General features: G+C 38.5%; 1 protein-coding gene across 1 annotated transcript; it reads right to left on the bottom strand.

Annotated features, from left to right (window-relative positions):
* Nucleotides 1–1,685: 1,685 nt before the first annotated feature.
* On the bottom strand, nucleotides 1,686–18,101 carry MACC1 (metastasis associated in colon cancer 1). The gene is made up of 5 exons (XM_010577662.1): nucleotides 18,033–18,101; nucleotides 14,957–15,071; nucleotides 10,570–12,608; nucleotides 8,046–8,234; nucleotides 1,686–1,901 (listed from the first exon to the last, which is right to left on the bottom strand). Exons 1-5 carry the CDS (start codon nucleotides 18,099–18,101, stop codon nucleotides 1,686–1,688), a joined length of 2,628 nt encoding a protein of 875 aa, XP_010575964.1.
* Nucleotides 18,102–19,010: the final 909 nt, after the last annotated feature.

The following is a 19,010-nucleotide window of genomic DNA, read 5'->3' as shown; positions in this document are numbered from 1 at the left end:
GTAATTTCCATTGCAAATCAGGAGTAAGTCTACAGAAGCCAGATAACTCGCATCAATGCTGGTTCAGTCATGCACTGATGCTAAAGAGTCTTTTGATGAGTGAGCTTTCCCACTACTGGAGCAAGTGCCCTTTCCTCACTCTCCTTCCTGAGCTATGCATGTTTTGGGAAAGCTTAATGAAAGTAGAAAAGAAAGCAGGTTAGAGGAAAGGAGTGGGGAAGAAGAAAAATGTTTAATTGTGCAGTTTTGTTTTAGAATCACAAAACTCCCTTTCTTAGGAGACATCAGCTAAGACAACAGTGGAAGCACAGGTTCTGGACTGAAATGCTACTACTTTGTGGTACTCCTGAAAGAATTTAGCTTTTCCTTGTCAACTGCAAGCGATGGCAGAACCCCAATTTTCTTTTCAACTTGTTGTCATGAGTATTTGCTGCTGTTTCTGAATGAATGTTGATCAAAGGTGCTCAAAATGGGTTTAAACTTTTACATCTACCACTTAACTAAAAATATTTTTAACATGTTTTGTTAAAAAAAATTAAATAAAGTTGGTTAGCCTGTAGCTATTATTCAGCCTATATCTTCTGTATTTATAATAAAGTACTCAGTAATTGAAAGATTTTTATTGATAACATCTAAGCAGGGTTCTTTTTAGAACATGTGACTAATGACAATTAATTGCTCCATAAATAAATTAATCTGAAAAGCACCCCACTGTTAACTTTTTTTGAGAAAATAATAGCCATCACCCATACTCTTCATACAGTAAGGTAGAAGAAAATTATCAACAGAAGCAGGTATGAACTGTCTACAGCCCTTGTACCTACAAAACCACTCTTCCTATTTATCTATTTAATAACAACAAAGTAGGAATAAGCAAATGATCAGAGGGATGGACAGTGTACACCAAGAAGGCTTCCTGAGTTTCCACTCAGCAGAATCTAGACAAATTTGCTAAAATTAAAAAAAAATAAATAAAATAAAAAAAAGGGGGGGGGGGGGGAGGGAGAGACAGAAACACAAACCCTGTTGAGTTACATCTGCAAACCAATCAAAACCAATCACCTTTGACCATTGAATTGCCTGCCTCTCTTCCAGTCTTCAAAAAAGACAACAGAAGCTGTTTTGGAAGGACTGAGCAGCACACACCTATTTTTCCAGGTGCAAATAACTGTTGAATTCCTGTTTTGTGAGAAGATGAGATTAATTTTGTCCCACTTGAGGATGAAAGAATCCTAAAGGTTTTTTCTAGGCCAACCTGCACCTATTGACTTAGAGTTGAGGGGTTTAGGCACCCATCAAAATATTGTATTAAATATTTAGATTTTAATACCTCACTTAAAACAACGTAAGCCTAGGCCCCACAGGCTGAACTCATCCAAGCATAGTTCTGGTTTTAAAACTGATCCCCACCTAGAAGTCAGGCAATCAGAAATAGCTCCTTTTAGAAACTACCCTATAGAATTCAAGTAATTTTTTTGGCCTCCCTAGTTTAATCCCCCACTCTTTTCTTACTTACTCAGTAGCCATTAGCAAGCTCTGGGGATCTGTAGTTGAGAACCATGAGGCTAGACCCATCAACTCAGATAAAACAAACTTCATTCCGTCCTGCTCTGCAAGCATCGCTGAAACACAAATATCAGCAGTACAGTTTCCCAAGAGATTTTCCAAAAACATATCTTGGTAGTCTATTCTTCTTCCTCCATTTTGGAGAAAGCACTTGCCCTTAAGACCTCCATGCAGTTCACAAGAATCAATGCTCCAGTTAACTCTCGCCAATGTTTTGTTACTGGGTTTTTCATTTTATCCAAGGCTGATTGCAGGTCTTGTAAGACATCCCTGTAACTGTCTCCGTAATGGGCAGCCCACGTGTAGAGAAAGTCATATGCAGGTTTCCACATCATCTGAAAATAAAGGGAAAAAAAAAAAAAAGTTTTAATTGCAGAAATTGAATTATTGAGAAAAAAATTGCTAAATATTTGCAATGGTAGAAAAGTCATCAAAAAGAAAAAAGAAAATAAGTGTTTGATCCCTAGCCATGCTGAAATGCTTTATCATCAAAGGCATGTTGATATAAAAACTCCAGTAACCTTATGTCCTTCATTTCTATGAAACTCAAGTTCTTAGTGAGGTAAATAATGGAAAGATAAATTCTTCATTCAGATGATTATCACCAAGTTGAAATATATCCTTGTCTGAAAGTATAATTCAAAGAACAGGGGTGGAAGGAAAACACTTTTCCCCTTGGTCATTTTTGAAATGCATAGCAGCAGTTTCCCTATTTGGAGTTTGGCTGTGGTTTTGATGGCTAATGCCTCCTTGTCTCATTAATCAACATCTTACCGTCCCTCTACTTAGACTGCAACTTTTAAACATGCTTCTTTACAAAAATGTTTTCTGGTAACAGCAGCAGGAAAACAATCTACCTATAAAACCTCTGTTTAAAACAAAGAAAGAAAAAAAAAAACCAAACACCCCAAAAGCAGGAGAGTCAAAAGCTTTTATAATTACATTTTTAAAATCAGGACATGAAATTTAAAAAATGTCCTGCAAGAAACAGAGGAAATGATGAAAAGATAGGTTACCAGTGCTCCTTGTTTCAAACTACAATATGTTTATTTTATGCCAAACAAATATGGAGCAGATCCTTAGCAGGTGTAATGTGTCATTGGTCTAGTGACACTAATTAAACTATGACAGCATGATTCAGATACGAGCTGGACTTATATCGTTCAAAGTGCTGATGTCCAGAGTAAGTTTGCTCAGTTTACAAACAAAAAGATTGTTTTCCCAGATGCTGCTTTTCCAAATTTAACTTGGGCTATCCACTTTCTAGTTTCCCACTCCTTATTGGCAATACAGGTTTTGCAAACAGCAATTAAGTTAGGAATTGCAGGGGTGATATACAAAGCTATAAAGAAACCTATCACTTTCCTAAAAGGTTCTGCCATTTGCTGTTTTAACAGAAACACACTTATGCATAGTAATAAAAGCATATGGACTGATGTGTGCACATTTATACATATATCCACAGAAGTGATCAGGAAGCTCAGATTTTTTTAACATCTTTTTCTCTTTTAATGGAAAAGCAGTTTTCATGGTTCTGAAGGATAATCCAAGAGGAAATTGGTTATTTCCACAATATAATCCTATTAATTTACAAATAATACACAATATGAAGCTCTGCTTCCTTGATTTAAGACTTATTTACTTGATCCCTCGAGGAACTGAGTAGCAGAATTTCTTTGCTCATAGTTCTGAGTTTTCTCTACATTTGGGCTAAGAACTCTCAATTTACCCCAAGATTGAGTCTATTGTAGTTTCTGTAAACATCTCCCTCAACTTCTGCTGCCTTTCTCATCCATCCCCAAATGGAAAACCCCATCAAACTCATATCCCCAGTAGCGTGTCTCACAGTGTGATTAGTCTGGCTTCTTCCTTCAGTTTAAGCCATAAAAAAGTGCCTATGCTTTCAGTGAAATTTCTCATTTTAGGTCTACAAGAGGGAAGGGCATCATCATTTACCCAAAATGAATGGTGCCTACTTCTCTCTTTAAGCAAGTCTATCTTAAGTCATAACCACAAGTTTATAAAAGGAGGAAAGAAAAGTAACTTGGTAGTAGGTGGGAAGACAAAGAGTGATGAATTCTTTCCTTTTACTAGACAGGCTATGTTAAAAAAGAAGTTTTTAATGTACTACTGCAAATACTAGGTATTATAATGTATTTTAGTGAACTAAAGCAGCTCACCACTGTTGTATTTATTCTGAGACCACAAAGTTTCTGTATTCCCAATTTAGCTTGATAACCAAAGTAGCCAACAAGAGAAGCTGGATTTCCTGATATTCTGCTGCTGGCTATGTCTTTTCTCTGGCTCCTGCTTCCTTTCCTTATATTCCTGTTAGACCAGGATATTTGGAGAATTGGGGTACAGCCTTCCGTCTTCACTAGAATGTGACAAGACAGTGAGTATGAAAAGATGCTATGCTTTGACTGATGCTGAAGGTCAGTCTGACACTGTGCAATCAGAGAATTGGCTGAAATATGTCTAAAATACAAACCCTGGTTTCCTCTACTCTGTTACAACTGATTTTTCTTTCTCCTGGGACAAAAGAAAAATAAAAAAAAGGGGGGGGGGAATCAAAAGCTTTATAAACTGGTCATTTCTGATGCATGATTAACTTAGCAATAATCTACATGCTCACCACATTGAACTAACACTGCAAACCAGGCTTCTAAGGCAGATCCTTCTCCACATCCACATACTCTAATGGAATGGGTGAACTGAATTGCATTTGACATGCCTGAATTATATTAAAGCAGATTTTCAGGCAAAATATTAAATCACTGCAGCATCCTGGGCAAGTCTCATCTCAGCTGCGTTCATGAGTTTTCCCTCTGCTCTCACTGCCTCTGCTGAGTAGGTAATAATGATACCTACATCCTCTGTAAAGTGATTTGGAATTTACTGATGAAAAGCACTTCAAAATCTAGGCACCAATTGTATGTACCTCAAGTTGCCTCTGTGATCATCTGGGAGAAGATTTGTCCCACTAAGAAAAATATTAAGTTTAAAAGCAGAAACATTTTTCAACCAATCAATCCTCTTGATGGTAGAACAGTCCTTGATGGGTAACGAATTGGTTAATGTTTTCAGATAATCCTCAATAATTACTCAAAACTTATTAGTCCCCCATTTTTGCTTGGTTTCGTGTTTTCACACCAACAAATACTATCAATGAGAAAGTTTTTCCATTAGAAAACTCCAGGCTGGGATAAGATGCTTTTAATCAGGGTTCTTTTATAGCTGCTAAGTAAATGTGATGATCAGCAATCATTCTGGATTTAGTCAGACTAACGCTAACCTTGTAACAATGCTGGGGGCATCTCCATACAGGTATGAAGTTAGACTGCATTAGCTACATTCATTTTGCATCCATGATGAACAACATACATACACAAAACTTTATAAACAGAGTATTGCTTTCTGCATGTAGAGGGTCAATGCACTAGAGCATTGAGAAGTTCAGAATCCGAAGAAAGCACTGAAATTCAGTAGAAAGTACTGAAATGCAAGGTTAGATTCACAGGACAGTGAGGATGGTGAGTGTTCACATGAGATACCAGTGCTAGAAACCTGGTGTGCTTTGAACTCACACCTGTGTGGACAAGCACTATTACAAAGCTCACATGAACCCAATAAATTCCCCATGGGCCCATCTTAAGCCTTGAGAAATGACATAAAAATAAAGCAAAATTCTGATCTTTGATAGCTTGTTGAATGTTCTCTTAAAAAATAGAACATACTCTATTATTGGCTTTTTTAAGATGAATTTCCCTGTACTATCTTCTGGCAGCAGACACTGTCACTGAAAGACAGAGAATTTTGTAGGTGGTTTGTCATAAAAATAATGTAAAAAAACCTCTTGAAAATAAAATAATAGGGTCTATGAGGCAAAAGATGGGCTTCATGGAAATAGACACCCATTTAAAACAAAGTAAATTTTTAATATATATTTTTATATATATATATATAAATAAATAGGTATGGTGCTGGAAAAAGAGTTTTAAGATTGTTTTAGTTCTGCTGTCTGTTAGCAAAGGAGAAAACATTTCCGAATCTCATGGAGAACAGTAGAGTTGCACATTGTTCAGGTCTATAATTCCTTCTGTGGAAATCTGGGGTTTTGTGAGACAGTCACAGAAAGCTTAGTAAGTAAAACAAAAGTCTAGGAAGTTAGACAAGGCACGGCATAACAGTAAAAAAAAATAAATAATGGAAATGACAAGCATTTACATTCTATTTGATTTTAGTATTTTAGAATAAGCTAGTGCAAAACCAGAGACAATAACAGGGTGATTTTTTTCACTAAAAGAGAACAGTAGACTAGGGATTGACATGGCTGAGAGTTTTATGAGAAAAAAAATTAAGGAGGAAGATGCATCCAGGCACAAGTAATATACCCAGAACAACTAAAAAAAAAAAAAAAAATACAATACACAAAATAGCTGAAAGAGAAAAGCAAGATTAGAAAAGGAGGCAGTGTCTGCAAACAGCAATAATAGAGATATTTTTATAGAAAATTGCAGAATCTTGTAAGTAGATGTGTGGAATTTTGGTCAAATATTGACTGGGGAGGGAGGGCAAAGCATTCAAAGGGAATGAGGTGGCAGTTCACGATTAGAGCAGCAATCTCTTGATAGCTATCACCAGGCAGATAAAACTGAGATGAAAGACTCACTGGATTCAGACTATGGAAAAGAGGATATGTTTTACAGGGAAGAGGAAGAATCAGCTACAGGGAAAGAAAAAGGAAGAAAAAAAAATCGCTTGAGTAGTTGTGAACCTGTGAATGGGAAATAGTGATTCCTTTGGTACTGAGAGGTGAGAGAGAAGGCATTCAGGCTGGATCATGTGCATTACCTGCAATAATCAAGGGATGATAGTACAGGCAGAGGGAGACTCGAGAGAATGTAAACTCTCAAGGCAGAAAGGTCAGCTTGAGCATCATTTAGCAATGCTTATAAAAGAGGATGTTCAGTGTAAAATCCAGTCTGGGACCTAGAAGTCATTGGAACATAACTCTGTGGGAAACAGTGGATCTACTGCATGCTTCAGTGTTGAAGTAAAAGTAGAGGAACATGGGAAGCAACTTGGCTGCCCAGGCAAAGGTGTGCCAGGAGCACAGGCTGGCCCTCAACTCAGAGGCATGGATGAGTGCCCACCCTAAGTTTTGTGACATTATCTGACATTGCACGGATGCCATGGGTACCTCTGGGCACCTCAAATGGCACTTGAGATATAATTAGGCACCTAAATTACTCTTTAGATGTGTTTGCACTAAAATACATCTGAGAGGTCAACTTGACTTTGTCGTGGTTTAACCCCAGCCAGCAACTAAGCACCACGCAGCTGCTCACTCACTCCCCACCCATCCAGTGGGATGGGGGAGAAAATTGGGAAAAGAAGTAAAACTCCTGGGTTGAGATAAGAACGGTTTAATAGAACAGAAAAGAAGAAACTAATAATGATAACACTAATAAAATGCCAACAGTAGTAATAAAAGGATTGGAATGTACAAATGATGCGCAGGGCAATTGCTCACCACCCGCCGACCGACACCCAGCCAGTCCCCGAGCGGTGATTCCCTGCCCCCCCCTTCCCAGTTCCTAAACTAGATGGGACGTCCCATGGTATGGAATAAACTGTTGGCCAGTTTGGGTCAGGTGCCCTGGCTGGGCATGAGAAGTTGAAAAATCCTTGACTATAGTCTAAACACTACTGAGCAACAACTGAAAACATCAGCGTTATCAACATTCTTCTCATACTGAACTCAAAACATAGCACTGCACCAGCTACTAGGAAGACAGTTAACTCTATCCCAGCTGAAACCAGGACATTTAGAACTTCTACTTCTGTATAAGCAGAGAAGAATAAATAGCATGACCTACCTGACAAACTATGAAATTAAAACATGATTTGCCATGTTCATATAATAGGACAGAAGTGGAATTGGTGTTAGAGCTTCCAGACTCTTGTCATGCTACTTAGGCTAAATGATGGCAAATATTATACAGGTGCAGAAAAGAAAAGTGTTAATGGTGGAGGTAAGCTTCCTTTCAGAGGGAAGAGAAAAAGCTGTACTGAGGGTGATTTGAAGTGGCTCCTGCAAGAGCTGGATGGTCTTCCTCACCATGTCTGAAATGGCAGCAGAGGAATGAGTAAGATTAACAAGTGGGCAGGACAATAAGAAGGGATGGAAGCTGGCCCTTGAGGTGGGAGTGAAGAGCTGAAGCTCAAGAGGGAGACCAGGAACTCCACAGCAAATTAATTTGGCACAGTAACACCGAAAAAAATGGCTTCAAAGGAATATCTAGATATTGCAAGCAAAAGTTGGTGAGAAGTCCTCGCATTGAAGGGCTTGCAAATTAAATAAGGAGACCGAAATGCAAGAGGAAAGAAGTGCACAAAGCAAGGAAGGAAAAAGGTCCCTGGCTGTGTTTGTGCAGAGAAGCAAGTGTGCACACACCATTACACCAGAGCCTTACCTCCAGAGCTACTGCTCCATTTTTGCCTTGGTGGGGTACTTCATAAGCCTCAATTTGCTGCTTTGTGAGTCGGGCTAGCCTCTCCGCAAGCTCCCGCCAGTATTTGCCAAGCTTGACAGCTGAAGTCAAAATGATGGTGTCCTGGGTAAGACGTGCCACTAATCCCTGGCAATCTATTTTCAAAAGTGCCTGCAACAATCATTTTCATTAGTGTATCTTCACCAATAACTACAAACAGAACATTATAATTCATTTTTATAGCACTATTCTGCATTTCTAAGCAGACAGGAAGGATTTTTTTTTTTATTTTGTGTTCTTACAAATATGTAACTTTTTTCCTACAAAAAAGTGTTGCCAGCAGTTTCATAGGAAAACTGCCCACAAGCTTAAGAAAAAATTAAGCTGGCATTCAGCTGCTACAGCATTCCAGTGTCAAATGGATCCTGCCAAGTTTACAGATCCTAAAGGAAGAATATGCTTCTCCAACAAAAATATTTGGGACATCAAATTTAGCTTCTTCAAAGTGTGACATGAAACTTAAAAATGAAGTTAGAGCACTATTATACTAAGGTGTGGTCCTTTGTCTACTGCTTTTCTGGAAAATAATTTATTACGTTGGCCAGCACGTTTTGATTTACTCCTCCCATAGATCTAACAATTTGCTGAGCATTAAGCAGAAATGCAAGCATAAAACTCTTCCCTCCCCCATGCCAAATGAGCTTTTAATAACAAATTAAAATGGTTCCAGGAGTGAAACACTGAAATGCAGATATGTTGCATTCTACTTTCTTTATTTGTTTGGGTAAGAGCTAATGAGAAAAATAGGTGGTGTTTTATTCTTCTCCTCAAATTAATAGCAAAATGTTCCACTGAAAATCTTGACTTTTTCAGTGAAAGATCAAGAACAAAATCCAGAAGTTTTCCTTGGGTTTTAGATACTGATTTTTAATAAAATATCAAGCATTTCTGCAGAAATCAGACATTTGTGTGATTTAATTGTAAAGCACTTTTCCATGAAAATCCTCATTGCAAACAGTAGAACTTTTGGTAGGCACAGTAGCAAGAAGCAGATTAAAGTGTACAGTACCAAATCACCTTATACTTTGGCAAAGTGGAGCAAAGTTGTTCAGTTTGACTTTGCTCTGATAATCAAGAACCCTATTAAACATAATAATAGGAAATTAATTAAAAGAAATAACTAGTAAATTCTACCCAAAAGTGACATGGATGATATCTAGCTTTAAGTCTAGCTTTACAAAGACAGGGACCTGCATTGGCATTTCATAGCTCAAAATCATATACAACTCAAAAAATGGGACATCTTGTTAAACTAATTGTGCCCCACCTTTTGCCTGTTCTGTAATGAACTCTGTTTTACTGTATTCAATTAAAAGCTTGGATTCAAATAAAAGCTTTCACCTTTAACTTGCCCCTCCCCTTTTTGGACAGAGATGTGGCAAACTAAACTGTACTTCATACTTGCTCAGTTTTATTTCACATAGTTTAAAGCAGTCTTGAGAGTTGTAAGTGGCCACTGCTACCAAAGTTTTCTGAATCCTGCTGAAATTGCTGTCAGCACTTCAAAGGGGATGGACTAGTTATGAGAAGTAAACCCTGTTAAGGTTTGCAATTCAGGATAGTCAAAAGGCTTTAGATGAAAGGCTACAGTGTGAATTTTTAAACACCCATTTTTATATTACTTTATTTTCATATGAGAAATTTAATTCTCTTCTGTAGTCTACTTCTGGTAGACTTTTCAGTCAGAGCCAAGGACAGAACTGAGTAATCATTAATTCCAAATTAATCTGCACACAGATCCATAAGTAAATTAAGATGGTTAACAGTGCAACCCATTACCTGGAAGCATTTAGAATCAACCTACTTTTGATTCACATGTAACGGTATTGAATCACATAAAAGTTGTCCAGTGGCTTACAAATGAGGCCCAAGAAAACATGTACTGAAATACTTGTAATATCGTTCTTAGGTCACTACAACATTGACTATGAAGTTGTCATGTGTGGATTAAAAATCTTGTCCTTAACATGTGGGTCACGATTTCCTTGCTTTAAAAATATGAAGCAAACTTAGACATGCCTCTTAGGGTACACAGGATATATAAATCATGGAGTTTCCACACTATAAGGTTACTAATACTTCACAATGGGAATATGAATTGCTCAGGGAAGCAATTTACCATGATAACTTCCATGACAAAAGACAAAACTATTTCAATCATGGCCATTTAAAAACAAAAAAAGTCAACTCAGTCAACCTACTGAACGAGCAAGGCTTCTGGAACATTTACAGAACACTCTTTAGAATTAATTCATCAAAGTATTATTCTTCATGAGAATCTGGATGTACTTTCCATCTATAGATATCTACAAATTTTAGTAATATGTTCAGATTTGTAAAGATTCTCACAAGGGTGCAGGACCATGTTTTCTTGTTCACACATTGCTATCGAGTAGTTTCTTGACAATGCATTCCCAATAACCAAGTTAGTTCATGCAATACTTACAACAATGAGCTCATAAAGAAATAGTCTCTTTTTTTTGTTAGCATGGCAGTCTTCCTTCATCCTCTTCACAACTTGCGCAACTCTCTCTGATTCTTTATCAGCATGTGCCTCATTAAAGTAATCCAAAGACATATGTGAATATCCTAGCACCTCAGCCAAAGCTCTCCAGTCATAAACACTCTCTGATACTGTAGACAGAACTACTGAGTAGATATAAGTCAGTTTTTTGAATGGCAATGCAATTTGTTCAACTATATTCCTGGTTGTTATCTCACTATCAGCAGTGTCCATAGCTTGTTCTTTGGAAATCACTTTTATGTTTTTGCAATGTACAAGACCAATCTTTCTTCTGAGAACTCCTACATACCATTCTTTTATTTTAGTTTGTCCAATGGCTTTTACTTTATCTTCACCAAGAAGTGCTATTGTGTCCCCTTTGAAATACTCTAGCAAATAGTCAATCTTATTTTGACGTAACACACTTTTCAAAGCCACTCCATAAGTATTAATGCTCAAAATCTTATCTTGAAACTTTGGATATTTAACTGTTGGTATTAAAAGCAAAGGCGCAGACTTGATTTCTTTACGGTTTTGTAAGCGCTTTGGCCTATTGGTAATTCCACTTAATTTTGGAGCTGGATCAGGAGTTGTAACGTGGAACTGCGTTACTTGGCTACTTTTTAAGACTTTAATCTGAACGAGGAAAACAAAGAAATGCATCTCCCTACATCCAAGCATGGAAAACAGGAATTGTTGGCGGACCATTTCACCTCTTTTCAGTTCCTCCTCTTTAATATTTTTGCTTTGGTCTTCCATCTTCACTTCAAAATCTGGATCACAGGATACCAAAGAAATGTTTAGATCTTGTGGCTTTTCAAGCAGAAATGTATGTTTTCCCCACAGCTGAAACACAACAGGAGGCATATTTTTACTCCCCTTTTTTATATCACAAATTGTGAGTTTTCCTGGAATGTAGTTATGACCAAAGACTGTAAAAACTGCTGTAAAAGATGGATGAATATATTTGGGACCATAAATTCCAACTGAGACTGTTCTATGAACATAGTCCCAGACATTAGTTGCTGGAGGCTGGATTTTGTTCGCTTGTATGGCAATCACTACATACATCACGTGAGCTAGGTCAGTTAGCTTCACTTGTATGGTATCTTGATAAGTGTAGCAATTTTCTAGCCTCTTAAAAGGCCCTTCTTTATTGAGACTATAAAAACACACAATATCACTCATAACTTGGCTGAGTGGATCGTTCTTCACTTTAGCTGCAACTTTCACCTCTAGGAAAATGGCTTCCCTTGTGTTGAGGTTGCTCAGTGTAAGTTCTATCAGAGGACTTACAGTGCTAGACAGCTCATTGTTAAATGATGATGGAGGGTTAAGGATAGCCTTTAAACCAACTTCTTGGAATTCCCCAGGTAATACATGACCCACAGGGACATGAATGTTGATATCCGAGTCAGGTAGCTGTACTGAACCCCCTTCGTGATTCAGTTTACAAACTACATGAATGTCTGTAGCTTGTGTTTGTGCCCATCCAGGACTATGGCTCATAGCTTCTAAATCTAGGCAAGATCGGGTGAGTTGTCGATGACTCAACCAAGCCATCTTGTAGGCTTCACGGTCATTATGAAGCCATGTCATGTCTGAAGCTATAGTTTTTTGAGGTGTTGTCTTGCGAGGATTCAGTCTTCGGTTATCAACAATGTCCAGGAAGTCAGAGACACTCTTGGATCGTCCAGATCTTCTTGCTGAAGTCTTTCTTAGAAGACAATCAATATCTAGCTCATCACCCGAGGAAGCCAAAGAATCCCTGTTGCTAGAGACTTTAGAGAACAAATGGGGGTTTTCTTTTAAGATTGAAAGGTATCTATTATTTTCATTTCTAATTGAAGCAGCTATGTCATGTATGAAAGGGTTGGAGGCTGACAGTTCATTCCAGAAAGGGTTAGTCCTGGAAACAGCATGGGCATGTTTGAATACATCAGACCAGTTAATATCCAAATCCAGTTTATTTTCATTGACATCTGTTTAAAAGAGAAAACAGAAGCATTTCCTAAAGCACAGAGATTTGAAAAATTCCCATTCGTTCCCAACTGATAGTCTATTAAGTTAACAGGTGTCTAAATTTATCCTCCTAAAATACGTATAGATCAAGTTGTTAAGGAACACATTTATATATTTCTCCTTTAGGATTTTAAAAAGTGTAAATATTGATTTCTAAGTAGCATTAAGAATCTTTTTTAATAGAAAGAGTACTAACACATTAGCACTGAAGGTTGTAAAGCATCTTCTGCAAGGTGCTGATCATTATCAACTCCTACGACTATTAATTGGCATAGAGCATGCTAAGGTCCCATACGTTTTAAACCCTTAAATTCCAGCAATCTTTGGCCTCTTACAAAATGCCATAGATTATTTTCTTTTGTGTCTACCTCTCTGCAAAGATTAACCAACTACTTTTTCATTTTTCAAACACTGTAGACAGTACAGATAAATGTATTATTCAAGATTCCTTTTCATGCTAATGCACATGTCTTTAATTGATAACAGCACTCTTACAATTTATCTCAGTGTGAGTGGAATTTGTTCTACTAGCTTTCCATTAAAACATTTTTTGGTACAGTTTATGAGTTCTTGTACAATTTGAAATTTGGAGAGAAATGTTTTTGCAGCTACTAATTTTTCTGAGATTGCACTTAAATAGACAAATAGGGTTATATACATTATATTTAAATATGCTTGCTAATAAGAACACTCACAGTAATGTCTATTTGCTCTGAAGACAAGATGCCCTTATATTTTAAATTAATAACTGTTCACAAAAGCTGGTTTGTAGGTTGATTACAACTCACACTTCCTGCAACAAACAGAGTGCCTGCAACTTTTTGTGCTAAGGGTTTCTAGCACTTCAGTTTGCCATTATTTTTCTATATACAGAGGTTATACCATCCCTTCTTTCTACATACTTGTAAAGGATTTTAATTTTAGAGGGAAAATTCAGCATTTCTTTTCTTTCACCATATCTATATCCTTCATTATTACACTTTCCATAGTACCTTCCATCTCCAAGGTTACTAATTATTGCTCAGTTGCAAGAATGACAGTGCATTCAGCCACAAAAAGAAAAAAATAAAATTGAAGTGTCAGTACTTCTCTTTTTATTTCCTTTGTCATGAATTGCGACAAAAAAGCCAGAACTGTGATTTTTTTTCCACAGTTCAAAAAAAAATCCCAATTTGGAAGAACCAAAGTGGAATTTACCTGCTTCCCAGGGGCCCATCTGGAAGGCTTTAGCATTGTATTGACTAGAGCCTTCCAGGCGAGCTGCTGGGGGAGGCGAGCCCAGGGGCAGCCTCCTGTCCCTCCAGCACCCAGCCTTGGCCAGGGCCACCAGATGGGGCTGGGCTGCTCAAGCACCAGCTGAAAAGGCGTTTTGTTTCTGCCCACAGGCCAAAAGCTTTCCCCACACTGTGATGCTATTACAGTCAGATCATTATTATCTATTAAAAAAATAAATTAATTAGTCCCCAAAGAAATGTTAGGGGGTTTGTCTGTTTGTTTCCCAGCCCTAAAGGGCACATTCCTACAGGAAAAGTCTAAGCAGAAAACTCTGGCAGAGCCTGAGTCATTAGGCTTGACTCTTTCTCATGCCAAGGTAACAGCACTGATTACTGGAGTGCAGGAGGTTAGTGAGGAAATAAATTCCTGGCCAGTGCCAGGCCCACCGTTGCTCACATCTGCTACTGGACAAAATGCTAAGAGAATGCCTACCTTGTGGAGGGGAATGTTTTCTTAACTTTCAGGTTAAAATAACAATAAGATAAAAGCAACTTTGGTTTTGACTCAGGTTAACAGTTGAAGTCCAACCCACGGTTTTCTACTGGCAAAACCTCAAGTTTTTAAACTGGGCTAACTCCAAAATTAGCTTGCCTTCCTGGTTCTTAAAACCCTAAATTAATGTAGTTTGGCTAGTAACTCCCTTTTCTCATCCTTGTCTCAACCCCCAATAAACATACCCTAAATAGCATTTACTCATGTAAGGTTAAAGGTTCTAGCTCTTCCTCCCAACCTGCCTGACCCGTGTTTGCTATGGGGGACAGAGGACTTCTCTTACATGCCAGTAAGTTTCTCCTAGGGGACCTTGTGACAACACCTTGTGTTCTGACTCCAGGGACGTCTATGATGGCCTGAGTAGTGCAAAACACAAGCAATAAAAACAAACAAACAACCAAAACCAAACCAAAACAAAACAACCAACCTGGTGTACAGGGGTTTACAGAGTAGCTATAGCTCTTGACAGTATTGAGAGTTTTGCAGAAATACAGACTTTAGTTGGAGACCCTTAATATAGAAAATAGCAGAAGAGACATACTGTAGGTGGCTGCAGGTGTCCGGTCATCCACGTCAATCAAAGTCCCCTCTGACCTGCTCCGTGGAATCTCTCCGCTGGTTAGGGAAGCTGTTCCACTACTAGAGGTGTTTTCCTCCTAGGAAACAGTAAAATATATAAAACATCAGCAAGTATGCAATTTGAAAAAGGGGAAACTCTTGAAGAATAATTGAGCTTTGCTCCTGTGATGTGACACAAATGAAGAAAAAAAAAAAGTGAAGTTACAGTTTATGAGTAAATTTATGGAGTCTGCCCAAGAGCATCACAACCCTGAGTGAGTCTTACGATCTAATTTGCAGCAAAACTACCAGATGCTACAGCTGCAGTACAATACTGTGCTCCAGTCCATAGTGAAGTCCAATAACTCACATAATTAAGTGTCTTGCAATTGTAACCAAGCCAGTTGTACAATAATTCCATCCAGAATGTCTTGAATAAAATTTAAAAAAAAAAAAAATAAACATCCTAATTCCTGTTCTCAGGTAAGTTTGACTAGAAAAGTTGAAGGGGAAGAGCTAGATCTGTTTCTTCCTTTGCCAATTAATATAAAATATTTCCAACCTTTTCTGGTTTATTATTCTTCCTGTGCTCTTCCCTGAGTGATCAGGTCAGATTTTCCTTTTAGTCTGTACAAGAATGTACTCTTCCTTAGGGCCCACACCAGCACAGCAACAGCCCAAGAGAGGACATTCAGCTCTTTCCTCTTCCTTGTTCTGACTACAAGAAGTTCTGTTTGGTTTTGACGCAGTTTGCACATGGACTGGGCCACACAAGAGCTGTAAACCAGATGTGGTGGTTGAAAGAGAGAGAGTCACCAGCAAACCTATTGCAAAGGCAGGGCAGGAGGGGCATCCCTTTGAAGCAGGCAACAGGAGGATGAACCTCTCAAGGTATCATCGCCTAATGCTGTTTTCAGCTGCCCAGAAAGAGGAGCTGCAGGTCTTCAGAGGGGCATTGGGTATCCTACATGCTGAGGTTACTGTGTCCCAGAAACAGAAGCTGGAGGAAATAAAATATTCTAAATCTTTTTTGTGCAGGAGAGATCACTAAACTAGTGCTATAAACCAAGAGATCATTTAGTGACTTTCCCAGAATCCTATCACTGATCCTATACATGGTGGGGTATAAAGGCTGATGGGCAATAGATACATTAAGACATATGGTTAAAAAGAAAAGAAAAGGAAACAAGCAAGCAAACAAACAAAAACAAGGGGGAAAAAAATAGAAAAGTTAAAAAAGCCGGAAGTTTTTCTGGGTCCATCCACAGGATACAATATTCAGCTTTGTTCAGGAGCCTGAAATATTGCAGTCTGCTACTTCTTACAGCCTAAGCAGATCTCATTTTATCATGTTTAAAATGGGAGGAAAAAAAAAAAAAAAAAAGAGGCATTGGGCCTGGTTCTACTGTGGCTGTAAGAAAAAGGAATTTTCAGTTACAGTTCTAGTAGGTGAGTTATGGGAAAAAGGAAGCATACCTTATATCAAAGCATTACTGAACAGAAACTGGAAGTCGGCTGTCTGTTTCCATTGCACAATGCCATGGTTTAAGACATCTTTTTTTTTCCGCTGTGAATGTAAATTGGTACTTTTTGTTCTTCCCACAAGAGCTACCTTCAGCTAATGGCAATCTGTTCAGCTGCTGATTTGCACTTAGGCAGGATGCAAGGCTGAGGTCAGGCTAAGCCTGACAGTCACCCAGCTGCACGGCTGTCACAGGACTGTACGGACTTTCAGGTTCCTCTCTTACCAGAAATCTCAGGTGTTGGCCTTAGAAGTCCCGATTTCAGATGGTAGTGAAAGCTAGCCTCCAAGACCAATACTTTGTGGCTTCTGCTACTAATGCCCCACCAGAATCAAACTGGAAACTAAAATACGTCCTTAATCCCAACATTGTAGTTCCAAGATCTGTCTTCCCATAACCTGTATAAAAACATCACCATTCCTCCCATCTCTCATAAGAGACAGTATCTTTGATAATGTGTACCAATTCCTTCAAAGGAAACAAGTTTTGCTTTCCTGCTGCATCTCAAAATGTTGAAAAAATGAATGCACTCTATAAACATGCAAAATTTTTATCTTGGGCTTCTACTTCAGGGATCGGGGAGGTTTAATCACCAGTGTAATGTGTCCATAGTCTAAAATTCCAATAAGTGTACAAAAAGAAAGTCTACTTTTTACAATAACAGTGTATTTGTTGCCAGCACTAATCTCTGATGACTTATTAATCAATTGACATATTAATCTAAGAATGGTTCTTTAAATAGTTAATCACCTCACAATTATTTTGGTAGCTGTATGAAGTGGGAGGCACTAAGTAAGGATGAGGAAAGAGCACAAGAGTGCAAGTAGATGCACAGGGACTAAAATAGGAAACCCTGGGAGAAGGGAGAGAGAGAGAGAGGAAGAAAGAAAAACAATCTCTTCACACAGTGGGAGTATATTGACAGAGACATGACAACAAGATTGCATAGAAGTTTTATAAACGCTAAGTATTTCTGCAAATAGAATAAGCCATTTCCTAAAAGTTCCCTCTGGGAACTCCTTAAAACCTTCACCACTAGCCTGGCACAAAGACAGAAAAGGCAGATATTGAAAAGGAAAGCCACTTTCAAAAATAAGTCATGCCATCCTCCCCCAAAAGCATTCCTTGGTATAAGAGCATGATGAGGGAGCCCTTGTGATTTAGGCATGTCTTCAGGTCAGCCAAGAAGAGGATGAGAGCAGGGGGGAGATATAAACATTCCTGGGCAAAAGATGACCACGTTTGGTCAGCATGTCAAGAGATGTGGGAAATGCTAGGAACAAGCTGTACACATGCCATCGGGTACCGGGCAATGTGCCTCCTGAACAGAGTTACATGATCTGACACCAGGTTTGTCTCCCATCCCTCCTGTGTTCCAGCCTTAGTGCTGGGAATGCATAAATCCCCAGTGTCTTTGTGAGAGATGAGGAAAATAAGAAAACCCAATATTCCCCCTTTTCCATGGGTACATTCTGTGGTATAATAGCAACCCAAATGAAACTTTTGGTAGGACAACCCTATTAATTAGAAACTTACCTGGACAAATCCAGAAGAACGATCATCCACAAGAGAAGGGAGATCAATGTGTGGGGGATATAAAGCCATGCTGATCATTGGCAAAGGGGAAAGGTATGAAACCCTTTTGCTGCATGTATAGGTTATGTATATTATGTATGTTATGTATAGGAAGAATCAGAAGCCAAGCTTTTCATTTGCTGTAGCTACTGAGTAAGAAAGATGTAAACTGACAAGTGCTTAATGGTGCAAAGAATTATTTGACTGATGGTATGTCAGCTCACAGTGTGAAGTGAGCAGGGAAAGAAGAAGTGAAGAGGTTGGAAAGAGATCAGCTATGGAGGTGACCAGCGAGTGAACCTGAATGACTGCTGAGAGATGTGACATTTTTCTGTATGAGGGGAAGAAAAAGTTTGCCAGGTGCATTCTGCTGTTCAAGGCTCGAGTGCATTGCTGACCCATAAGAGCAGGGGACTCAGGACCCAGGGTGCTGCTGGCACACACATTGTAGCACTGTTACAGAGGAAGAAAAACACATTAGAGGAAGAAGAAAGCCTCAGGTAGAAAGTTCAGATTCACCGAAGTCAGGAGACAGATTTGCTGCAAATGGCATTTTTGCTGCATGTGATGCCTCCAGAAATCTCTTCCAGGTCTTTTAAAATTCAAGGCACTTTTTTTTTTTTTTCTTTCCAGTCTCTCTACCAAAGAAAACATGTCCTGCTGTGCTTAAAATAGTGCTAAGGAAGAAAATAAAAAAAGTCCAAAACCAAATACTTCCCCACTGCCTTTGCCCTCAAAAATGAGAGAGAACACATTCCTTTGTGTTTTAAAGTATCAACATCCCAGAGCAAAACACTAGCAATTTGCCTTTCCTTCAACCTTAACCTTTCTTCAAAAGCAGGTTGTGTTAAGAGCAGAGCTCTCCTGTGTCAATGTTTCCCCATGGACTCCTACATGCACCTGACACAGATAGTTCTACTTCAGCCATACCATTATTCA

This window comes from Haliaeetus leucocephalus, unplaced genomic scaffold, assembly GCF_000737465.1.
Source record: "Haliaeetus leucocephalus isolate CR32 unplaced genomic scaffold, Haliaeetus_leucocephalus-4.0 Scaffold566, whole genome shotgun sequence".
NCBI classification, from domain to species: domain Eukaryota; kingdom Metazoa; phylum Chordata; class Aves; order Accipitriformes; family Accipitridae; genus Haliaeetus; species Haliaeetus leucocephalus.
This window is presented reverse-complemented; position numbering and strand designations above follow the sequence as displayed.

What these genes read in the sequence shown, in the direction of transcription:
- MACC1 (XM_010577662.1), bottom strand. Translation starts at nt 18,101, where the DNA reads ATGGCTTTATATCCCCCACACATTGATCTCCCTTCTCTTGTGGATGAT. An exon ending in GACACCTGCAGCCACCTACA is followed by an intron (nt 12,609 to 14,956) that starts GTATGTCTCTTC and finishes TCTTTTAAACAG; the next exon opens with ATGTCAATGAAAATAAACTG. An exon ending in TTCTTTATGAGCTCATTGTT is followed by an intron (nt 8,235 to 10,569) that starts GTAAGTATTGCA and finishes TGATTGTTGCAG; the next exon opens with GCACTTTTGAAAATAGATTG.